This window comes from Ambystoma mexicanum, chromosome 8 (genome assembly GCF_040938575.1).
Source record: "Ambystoma mexicanum isolate Mex_15411 chromosome 8, UKY_AmexF1_1, whole genome shotgun sequence".
Classification (NCBI taxonomy): Eukaryota; Metazoa; Chordata; class Amphibia; order Caudata; family Ambystomatidae; genus Ambystoma; species Ambystoma mexicanum.
In genome coordinates, this window is record NC_090929.1 from 425820111 (window position 1) to 425832284 (window position 12174).

General features: G+C 49.6%; 1 protein-coding gene across 1 annotated transcript in view; it reads left to right on the forward strand.

Annotated features, from left to right (window-relative positions):
• The window catches only part of MASP2 (MBL associated serine protease 2), a 345387-nt gene that overhangs the window by 109133 nt on the left and 224080 nt on the right, over positions 1–12174 (forward strand). The window contains exon 7 of the mRNA XM_069609941.1: positions 7006–7124. Coding sequence (XP_069466042.1) covers positions 7006–7124 — 119 coding nt within the window. The remainder of the gene's footprint in view (positions 1–7005; positions 7125–12174) is intronic.

A 12174-nucleotide genomic window follows, 5' to 3' on the forward strand; every position in this document is an offset into this window, starting at 1 on the left:
TACCTTTTGGCTCCACTCAGCTCCCCTTTCTTCTGTGCCACTGCAGCCACCTGCACACACCTTCTGCTGCTGATTAGGGTAGGTGGATCCTGGGACACTCATCCACACCCCAGATAGCTGCAGCCTGGCATTCAATCAACCTGTCCACACATCACACTTGGATACCCTTCATCACTCCATCCCTTTATGCCGACTAGTCCCTATAGCAACTCAGTGCAGCGTGGATGCTGCAGGCACATTGGCCCTCACTACGAGTTTTCCACAAATATGCCAGTGATTCCGTCATCCAAGTAGTAACTTTTACAGCTACTGCACTGACGGAATCACTGGCATATTACAACCTTGCGGGTGAGCGCATTGCCGAAATCAGTGTCACCGGCATGACGGAAACACCAGCAAAACCAGGAAACACTGGTGTTTCCACTAAAACAAATGCTGGTAACAGCGATTCCCACGTGCACAATCACGGAATCACTGGCAACGGGCCCATCGATGCCGGAAACACTGGCAACGGAAATAGCGGAACCGGAAACAGCATTGTCGCAGGAACTGGAAGCTTGCCGGTGGTCATTTTGGAAAACTCAATCCATTTAAAATCAGGCACTTCCTGTAGCCATCCACTTTCGGAAACACCGGCAACATGGCAGGTACATCCAAGTCTAGAGTACCTGAGGTCCGTCAACGAAAGACGCGGCTCACAGAGCCACAACTGACTGTACTGATGGACAACATTATGGCCAATGCAGACAAACACTTTGGAACTGACAATCGATGAACCAGCCAGTGCTGCAAGAGTGCAATATGGGAGGAGGTAGCCCTGTCCCCGGCACCCCAAAAGACTGTTGCAAGAGGTGGGGTGACGTGCGCCTCAGAGTCCGGAATCTACTATTGGCACATCAGAGGGAATGCCTCACCACCAGAGGCGGGATGGCCTCTCCCCCTGAAACTAATGGAGTGGGAGGAGACATGTAGTACGGTGCTGCACATGGAGGGGATCGAGGGAGTATGAGCAGCAGAGTTTGGAGCAGGGAAGCAAGGAGAGGGCGGTGAGTCCAACAAGCCACATCAAAACAAAAAACATGAGATGCTTGTGAAATGCACCACACACATTAGGGGGACATGTCCAAGTTCATGTGAACAATTCCTGACCACAACATCAATATGGACCATGTACAGACAGATGCCAGGGAGGTGGCCAGGGTAAGAAATGCAAAAGCATTGCACCCAAAATGCATGGACACACATGTGGGAATATAAGTACCGGTCATGTGTGCAAAGGGAGAACATGTCAATTAGCACATTCACGATGCACACACCGCTACAATCCAGCATGACTGGACTACAACCAATGCACACTCATACCAAACACATATGCATGCACTCATCGAGCATATATGACAACTAGACACAATATCCAGGAAAGGTCACACACAAGGTCGTAACTGTGTAATGCAAGTCTATTGAGGTGACACACAGGTGAATAATCGCATGCCCATCTCATCCTGACAGGCACATGCTCTGACAGTGACCATGCTGGACTCTCCACAGCCCGGGCAACCTCACAAAGGAAGGCAATACCACAAAGCACCACCACATCTCAGCCAACACTAGCTGCAGCATCACAACCATCAGGCCCTGCGCCTCTCCCATCATGCCCTGTGCCGCAGTCATCAGATCCTGCAGAGCTAACATCAAGTCTGCCAACATGTCCAGTCAATGCGCTCACCTAACACCAGCTACCTGTCCATCCCGGCACCTCCACTGACGATGATGCAGTGGTGGATGTAGACGATAGCTCAGATGGCTCCTAGGACCACACCCCATACCACAGGCTGCCCTTCAGCCCCTCAGACCTGCACAGCCACCCTCCACCACCAATGCCCAACATAAGGGAAATGGATGCACACATACGCAGGATTGAGCCGAGGCATGAAGAGATGGCTGTCAAGATCCGTCAGCAACGGGTGGAGTCCCGTATGATGCAGGAATGCCTGTAGGCCAGCAGCTGGTGCTGTGCCCATGCCCTGGCCCACACAACCTCTGCCCTGGTGGTCTTGGCATAGAAGGTCCGGGAGGGAAACGAGAGGGTGTCTGCAGCACTTGCAGAGTCATTGACACACACCCTGCAGGCCACTCTGGATTGCATGGGTGCCCAGGGATCCCACCCCCTCCAGTGCTACCACCCTGGCAAGCTCCCATCAGGGCAACCGAGAGCACTGCTCCCAGCAGCTTTAGGGCTTACGGGCACATGCCAAGGCCCGTGATGTGAAAATGCACAGGAGTTGATATTGATCCACAGCATACACAACACTTGGTTTTTGGGGGTCTTTGGGGAGAGGGTGTGTGCGGAGGGAGTGTTTGTGGAGGGAGTGTTTGGAGAGGGGATGTTTGGGGATGGGGTGTGTGGGGAGGGAGTGCTTGGGTAGGGAGTGTTTGGGGAAGGGGTGTTTGGGAGGGTGTTTGGGGAGCAGGGGTGTGGGGTTGGAGTGTGTGGGGAGGGAGTGTTTGGGGAGGGTGTGTGTGTGGGCAGAGAGTGTTTGGGGAGTAGGTATGTGGTAAGGGGTTGTTTGGGGAGGGAGTGTTTGGGAGGGGGCACATGGTGTTGGTTGTACATAGTCATTCTTGAATAATACATCTTGTTAAGCAATTACATCAATGAGTGGACATTCATTATTGGTGGAGTAGGATTTATTGACTGTGTGCATCACATGCATTGAGGGGCATGGGTTGTACATTGTGGAGGGGATGTCAAAAGAAGTTGTCAAAGAGTTCTTGACAGACAACACGCCCATCCCTGGCCTCCATGCAAACCTGGCTGGGGCTGCCTCCCGTGCCTTTTCCTGGCTGGTGCTGCCTCCCCATCTTCATCATCTTTACCTTCTGGTGGTGGCATGTCCATATCCGGGGGCAGAGGTATGTTGAGTCTGATGCATTTACTATGCAACATTGCACAGGCCAGGACTATCTGCCCCCCCCCCCCTTCTCTGGCCTGTATATGAGTGCACCTCCAGACCGGCATAGGTATCGGAAACGTGCCTTCAATAGCCCGATGGTCTGCTCAATAATTGCACGATTGTAGGCCATATTCTCCTGCATCTGGGGATCTCTCAAAGGGGTCATCAGCCACAGAAGTAGCAGATATCCAGAGTCACCTGCAGGGGGTTAGGACACAAGGTGAGCCATATCATGCATGTGGCAGGGCAGTGTATTTAACAATGATCATCTGTGTGTGTGGTCTACGTCATGCATCTGGTACTGTGGGCTGGCCGTGCCTCAGGCACCCTGCTACACCCTGGGACTGCCACTGCATGCCATGCTGTCTGTGTTAGTTTTGGGTCCCTGGGATGGATTGCTGGAGGTAGGACAAGACTAGCCACTGACTGACCCTAGTGGTAGTCACACATATGCATGCATGTCCCCATTGTCTGGTGTGGATGTTGCTGTGCCTCTTCCATAGCTGGGACTGTACACACTGCATGACACCCGCAATGCGGTCTGGACATTAATTGACTTGCATGTATGCCACAGTACGGCTCACATGCACGGGCGGCCCGGGAAAACTAGTTACTACTTTGGACACACTGAAGCTGTTAAAGGCACAGCATGGATATATAGCCCCTCTCCCTTCCATTCCCACGGCCATCCCACCCCTGCGCTGCTCTCATTGCAGTTCCGCCTGAGCGCCAAGTGTCTACGCCAGTGGAAACAGTGCACTATATGAGACCCATTGGCATTGACATTGATGTTTGACGTATGTGCATGATGGTGCACTACAGTGGTGTTGCCTGTGACTGTGGATTCTACGCAGTTGTGGTGTGTGCATATCATGGATCTATGAATTTAGGCAGCACAGTAGAACAAAGTTTGTAAGTACTGACCTGTTCCAGACGCAACTGTCGAGTGACTGTGAGAATCCCCCTGAAAATCCTGCCCGTCCGTCCCGGGAGACGAGATTAGGGTGGACAAGATTCCCCGGGAAATCCTCTGGGGAATAAAAGCCTGATGATTGGATGACTACTGTTCGATCAACGAGATCTCCAACTAGATCTGGAATGGAGGCTTTTTCATGCTGTGTCCAACGAGTGTGAAAGGTTGGCCGTGCTGCAGCGCGAGAGAAAAACCAGGTAAGTAAAGGATGGAGGTACTGGGGTAATATACTCAGAACTAGAAGGCTCAATACCGAAAGTGCCTTCAGGTGTGGCCCAGCGTGCTGAGCTGTGAGGTCTGGAGAAAGGGCTCTCGGTGCTGCAGGAAAGGAGATGCTAGCTAAGTATTGGTTACCGGAAAGAAAGGTTTTGAGAGGGCTAGGAGTGAAGAGAATGCACCTCATCGGGAAGTTGCGGATTCTTGGTGAATGTATTTGCAGGTGGGTGTGGCATACAGAAATCTGGTGATTGAGCGCAGGAGTTTCTATACTGCCGGTGAGAAAAGGAATATGTAGGCAGGGACCCGCGAGTGAAATGACTAAATGCGGAAGGTAAACTACTTACGCACACGTGGCAGCTGGCATGTGATCGCGGCTGAAGAGAATGTCGGGTGGGAGTTCGAGAGAACAAGAGCAGATGACTCCTACAGGGACAGGGACAAGTTAGTGTGTTTCCTAATGTGGCAAGATCGCAACAAGAAATAGGAAAGACAAACTCACAAAGCATCTGCTTTGGAGAGTAGCGACGTGTAGCATGCCAGCTCATAGCTGAAGATATTCACAGTCAGGGACTGCCAGGGGTGGAGACCGGAAGAGAGCACGTAAATGCAAAACAACTGAAATGTTACATGGCACTTCAGGCATTATCTAAAGGTGAAGACCTCATAATTGCATTGACTCTTCCCCATCTGCTCCATAAAGACCACCGCCGTACATGAGATGTGACTGAGAATGGCAGTGTTGCATTCTGGCACGTGTAGTGCATTACATGTACATGTCCTTATTGGTTGGAATGGATTGGCCTGTCAATGATACCACTCCAGTCTCACGTTGTTCATGTGAGTCGTGGGCACTCAATCGGGCGTGCCCTTGTTGGTCCTGCATATGCAGGGTGGCTGTTGGATATGCATTTGGGGCATTACCCCCCCCCCTTGGCCTGTGATCCATGCAGCAATGTGTGTTTGGTTGCACATGTACTCACCCAATATCCAGGTCCTTTGTCCCCCATAATGTGGCATGTACGCCGGCAGGGTGCTGTTCTGCCGGACCATGGAGTCGTGGGTTGATCCTGGGAAGCTGGCACAGTAGTGCGTGATGGTCAAGTCGGCATCACAGGTCACTTGGACATTGACTGAATGGAACTACTTACGGTTCCTGTACACCTCCTTTGGTTTATGGGATGCCACCAGCTCTACATGTGTGCAGTTCAATGCTGCCAACACATTGGGCATGCCCGAAATTGCATGGAAGGGGGCCTTGGTGCCATTTACATGTGCCTGGGTGGTTGAGAGGGTAATGTGCTGGTCCACATGGTGCAGGAGGGCCTCCAGTACCTGCACCAGCACTCTGGAGAATGTGGGCTGCGATATTCTATGCATCTGGCTCACAGAGTACTGGAACGTGCCTGTGGCAAGGAAGTGCAGGACTGACACGAGCTTCAACAGGGGTGGTATAGCTGTCTGGACGGCAATAATGCTCCCAATGTCATCCTGGATGAGGTCCACGAGTTCCAGTATTGTCTCCCTGTTTAGGCAGTACAAGGTGTGTATCTGGACATCTGTCCAGGGTGTTTCCCTTGAGCGGGGAATCACAGGACGCCTCTGCATCACCACTTGCATGACATTCATCCGCCTTCTCTTCCTCCTCCTCTTCCACTCCTTGTCCTCCTGTTGCCACTGATGCAGCTCCAGCTCATACAATTGCACTCCAGCGTCCAGAACCTCCATGTCCATAGCTACAAAAATGTGGGGCAGCATGGTTGTGTTTGGAAGTGTTTCTGGTGTGGGTGTGGCCCTTTTGTGCTGTTTCTGTGAGTATTGGGTGGACCTGGGTGGATTGGGCTCACATGTGGCCTTTTCTTCCCCACCAGGGACCATCTTCTGGCTGCTCCGCGGTGCTGGGGGTTCTGGCACGGATTTGCAGATAGTAACAGCATTTTTATGGCGGTGTTACCGGCAAATCCCTACTCATAATGTCACCCCATTTCCATGATGCTAGTGTTTCCGGCACGCGTCCAGTAAGGTGCTCCTACTACCCATTGCCTATGCTACTGGCACCGGTAGTACATTGTGGGGTGTTATCGGCAACTCGACTCCGAATGCTCCGGTCCAGAAATAGTGTCAGTAAACAGTATTACCCGCACTTTATTTCCAGATCGGCACACTTGTAATGACCCCCATAGTATTTATTTGGTTTTTTTTGGCCACACCCGCCTCTTGCCACAGGTGCTAATATCTTTAGCACCCTGCTGGACACCATTCCCGGTCATTAGGAGCCCTTAGGCCTCCTTAACAACGTTTGCTTTGCTGTGGCCATTTCCAGGATCCTAATGGCCAGGAATGTCAATGCCCATTAGAGCTAATGCTTAAATATATATTCATCGATCTACTCAAAGGTCCAAATGTATATTATATTTCTGTATGTCACTTTGTTGGTAGAGGGCACCTTTGCATGAAATGGGACTTCCTCTGCTGCCTCTTTGATCTCTGTATGGCACTTCGGGTCGAAGTGCCAACCTTATCGACCAAATATATAAAAGTACAAATTGTAGACGTGCAGGTTTTCAAAGACAGCAGGTGTACAGTACAGCTCTGGACATGTAGCCAGTTTATACAACAGTGTTGGGGAGCAGGCGTACACTATTGCTATGGGTGGGTATCAGGTATGAGGGAAAGAAAGTTGTGCACTAAAGAATGAACTCTCCACACTGCATCAGGTTTTGCACCCCCCTCCCCTCTTTAGCTTGTTCAGTCTCCTTAGCTGCTTCTGCTGCTGCTTTAAGCATGGTGTGCTGCTCTGGTAGACACTGCTGGTGACCCACCAACATTGTACTAACCTCTCTGTTATTCACTGCTACTCAGGTCGTGAATGCCCTGTTCCAGTGGCACCATCCAGAGGCCGCATTGCTCCAGCACAGGCAAAATACATAGTGAAGGACAAATTCACCCTCTCCTGCCAAACGGGATACACTCTCATGCAGGTAAGATGTAGGGTTATCTCCGGTTTTCAGCTTCTAGAAAGTTGACCCACCAAGACGTGCAGAATATAAAATGACATTTAACAGTCTCAAAACCAGGTTACAAATATAGGACAGACAAGCCAAACTGATGTTATCTGCTTAGGCGGGTCAAAGTGGCCTCTGCAGCATAGTGTGTCCAGTGCGTAGAGATTGATCGAAGAGACAGTGGCAGAGGCAACTTGTGTTGCTGGGAGGCGCATAGCTCCTGAAAGATCACCAAGATTCTAAACGATGTAAGGGTCAGCCCTCACGTGGTAGTGAATATTTTCAGTGAAGGATCCTAAAATGTTCCTCAAATTAGCGTTAACGACCGAGCGTAGCGATCAATCCTACAAAATGAAAGGTGGTTTGGAGCATTTCCTCACAACCCCGTAAGAAAATTGTTTAAAATAATGTGCTGAAATGATGCATTTTGCAGCACAATTTCTGAGAAAAAAGGGATGAAAAACCATACAGTTATAATTATCTACCTATGGAAACCACAAAAATATCCAGTAAATGTTGTGACTCATGACCAGTCGTGCCTGGTGAATATTTTGAGTGCAGGGGCCTAAATATTTTCTCAAATTAGCGCAAGCGACCAAGCCTAGCGAGGGAGTGCAGAATAATTAAGTGGGGACTTTTTTAAAATAATGTGTTGAAATGATGCATTTTACAGCACAATTTCTGACAACAAAATGAGATAAAAAGCCATACAATATACTGTTGGTTCTCTAGGGTAACACATGAAAAAACCCTGGAAATGCCATGTCACCAACAGTTCAGTAAATTGAAGCATGTTATAATGCCATGAGGTTGCGGCCACAACCCATCTATGCCAGCAAGGGCCACTTTAAATGACATGCATGAGGTTGCTGCCACCACCCATCTATGCCAGCAAGGGCCACTTTAAATCACATGCATGAGGCTGCTGCCACCACCTATCTTTGCCAGCAAGGGCCACTTTAAATGACATGCATGAGGTTGCTGCCACCACCCATCTATGCCAGCAAGGGCCACTTTAAATCACATGCATGAGGCTGCTACCACAACCTATCTATGCCAGTAAGAGTCACTTTAAATCACATGCATGAGGTTGCTGCCATCACCCATCTATGCCAGCAAGGGCCACTTTAAATCACATGCATGAGGTTTCTACCACCGCCCATCTAGGCCAGCAAGGGCCACTATAAATCACATGCATGAGGTTGCTGCCACCGCTCATCTATGCCAGCAAGGGCCACTATAAATCACATGCATGAGGTTGCTACCACAACATATCTATGCCAGTAAGAGTCACTTTCAATGACATGCATGAGGTTGCTGCCACCACCTATCTATGCCAGTAAGAGTCACTTTAAATCACATGCATGAGGTTGCTGCCACCACCTATCTATGCCAGTAAGAGTCACTTTAAATCACATGCATGAGGTTGCTGCCACCACCCATCTATGCCAGCAAGGGCCACTTTAAATCACATGCATGAGGCTGCTACCACAACCTATCTATGCCAGTAAGAGTCACTTTAAATCACATGCATGAGGTTGCTGCCATCACCCATCTATGCCAGCAAGGGCCACTTTAAATCACATGCATGAGGTTTCTACCACCGCCCATCTAGGCCAGCAAGGGCCACTATAAATCACATGCATGAGGTTGCTGCCACCGCTCATCTATGCCAGCAAGGGCCACTATAAATCACATGCATGAGGTTGCTACCACAACATATCTATGCCAGTAAGAGTCACTTTCAATGACATGCATGAGGTTGCTGCCACCACCTATCTATGCCAGTAAGAGTCACTTTAAATCACATGCATGAGGTTGCTGCCACCACCTATCTATGCCAGTAAGAGTCACTTTAAATCACATGCATGAGGTTGCTGCCATCACCCATCTATGCCAGCAAGGGCCACTTTAAATCACATGCATGAGGTTTCTACCACCGCCCATCTAGGCCATCAAGGGCCACTATAAATCACATGCATGAGGTTTCTACCACCGCCCATCTAGGCCAGCAAGGGCCACTATAAATCACATGCATGAGGTTGCTGCCACCGCTCATCTATGCCAGCAAGGGCCACTTTAAATCACATGCATGAGGTTGCTGCCACCACCCATCTATGCCAGCAAGGGCCACTTTAAATCACATGCATGAGGCTGCTACTACAACCTATCTATGCCAGCAAGAGTCACTTTAAATCACATGCATGAGGTTGCTGCCACCGCCCATCTAGGCCAGCAAGGGCCACTATAAATCACATGCATGAGGTTTCTACCACCGCCCATCTAGGCCAGCAAGGGCCACTATAAATGACATGCATGAGGTTGCTGCCACCGCTCATCTGTGCCAGCAAGGGCCACTTTCATTAAGTTCCAAGGACGAGTATGCTTGTCGTTTTTGCAAAGACTTGCATAATAGCCTGACACTTAAGGGGCTAAATCATGTGCATGAAGGCTGAAGCGCTTCATGTAAATGATGTATAAGTGACCATTTTAGATTGTTGTGGCAGCAGCTTCATGTCTGTGATTTAAAGTGATCATTACTTTTCTAGAATTTGGAGGAGGAAAACCTCCCACAGCCCCCATAGTACCCACATATAAAACCGTTCTGGAGGATCCCCGTCTTTTACCCATCTCACCATCTTGGCTGTGTGTACGCCATGCTCCCAAATATTTAACACATGTTGCTCCATGCCCCTATTTCCCCAGAATTGCTGGGTTATTTTTATTATGAGCGCAGACCTAGCTCCGAGAAGCAACAGAGCGTTGTACTTGTATTGCATACACACATCAGTCACACTGATGAGGCCAGAACATATGCTCACACAGAATGCATGCATGCATGCTCCCCGCGTTCATGAATACGCTGAGCACTGACCTCCTTGATGACTACCATCCCACTCCAGGCCCTTCCTACCCCTCGTCCCTAAATCTATCAGTCGACCCCCTATACTCGGCCCGCGCCACCTTCGCACTGCTCTCACTGTATCTACTCTGCCATTCCTCAGCACGCTGGCACTTGCTAGCTAGGTTCTGCGCTATTTATTTTGCACCACGTGCATGCATAAAGACATGCCAGGCACGGATACGTACCTTGTCAAGTAGAAGCTCTCACAGATCAGACATGAGTAGCTATGACAACTGAAAAAAGAAGGTCATGATTACACAGATCCGTCACTGCACAGCATACACAGATACATACTAGTCAGTGGCATGCATACATGCTCACAAAGGTCAAATACAGATACATTCTCAAACAAGTCAGAAACGGATGTCTGCTAATGTAAGCAAGGGACAGTTGTATGCTCACACATGTCTGGCATGTTACATGCTCACACGATTCAGACCTCTAAAGCATTGTTCCTCATTTACACAAGACACATTGTGGTGGTTTGGAGGGTAAGGCAGATGAAATACTCTGCCAGACAATGTGGTGGGCAAACGTGTGTATGTTTGTGTACATGTGTCTTTGTGTCAGTAGAGGTGGGCGGGCCTGGTGAGGCCCTGGCTTGCCTGGGCTGAGACGGGGCTCCAGCCAGACCCTCGAATAGGGCCGGTACCCTTGCATGGGCTGCCCAACACACTGAATGCACCATTAAGGAAAAAATGCAGCCTATGCTGTGTGCTGGGCCCACCCACACGTCAGTGAGCCACGGACTCCCTGTCCCACCCCCACATTACAGGAGTGGCTGGGGCAGAAGAGGGAGTCACCAGCACCCGGGCCACCAATTTTGTTTTCCTTTTATACGTTTATTTCCATTTTTGGCCAGCCCCACTGGAATCGAGGAAGAGAGGACTGCAGCGGCGCGGGTAAAATGTAAATAAATGCATACAAAGGAAAGAAAATAAATGCAGCCCGGTGCCCTGCAGTCCATGGTGCCTGGGCTTCGCTGTGAACAAAGGCCCTGCAATTACAAAGCATTTTATTGAAATTGTGATGTGGGGTTGGTACTTTAATGTCAGGGGAGTGTTGGGGGGGATGGGGGGTTAGTACTTGCATGTTGGGGAACTGATTGGAAGGGTTGGAGGTTAGTACTTGCATGTTGGGGGACTGATTGGAAGGGTTGGGGGTTAGTACTTGCATGTTGGGGGACTGATTGGAAGGGTTGGGGGTTAGTACTTGTATGTCAGGTGAGTGATTGGCAAAATGGAAATAAATGCATGAAAAGGAAAGACAATAAATGCGGCTCTGGCACCCGGGCCACCATTTTTGTTTCTTTACGTTTTGTGCATGTATTTTGACTTTTGCCGTTGCTGCGCTCTTGATTTGGCCTGTGGTGGGCTCCTAGAGCCAGGCCTGACCCTCAGGTCGGCCCTGGCTCAGCCCTACCCAGGGCCGGCGCTACCACTAGGCAAGGTTAGGCGATTGCCTATAATGTGAAAATGTTAGAGCGGCAAATGCATGATTTTTTATACAGTATTTATTATAATTTATTCTCTCTCATGAGTCGGCCAGCACTCTCAGCTGCACTATCTGCAGCATCATGCAGCACAGCAGGGCCTGCTGAGCAGACACTGTGAGGTTTGGGGAGACTTGGGGCATGGGGCGCTGTGCGTGCCCACTGCTCTCGTGACTTAGGCTTGCTTGTTCGAATCTTCTTTTTTCGCCGACTTCTGGATGAGTGGATTGCTTTCTGGTGACTGTACCGTCTGGTGGCATGTTCTGCTGAACACAAGCTAGAGCCCTGTGTATCATGACAGGAGGTTTTGAGGGTATGTGATACTCGGAAATGTATGCTGTTCACAGAGTACTGTGGAATGCCTTCAAGATTGGATAAGGTTGCGGGGCTGGGAATGGGAATGTTGTGAGATTTCCAGGAGATGGGACTGGTTACGGGTATTCAGTATCATGGGTTGTCTACGATGCCCAGGGAATTTGAACAACACACATTTTATACGTTTTATGGGATACCCTGTGGGTTTTGGTAGTATGATGACTATTATTTGGGTAGGTACAATATCACAGCTCCAAGAAGGTATTTACCACTAATACTCAGAAAATACAAAGTCCTCGATCAGCATGGCACCT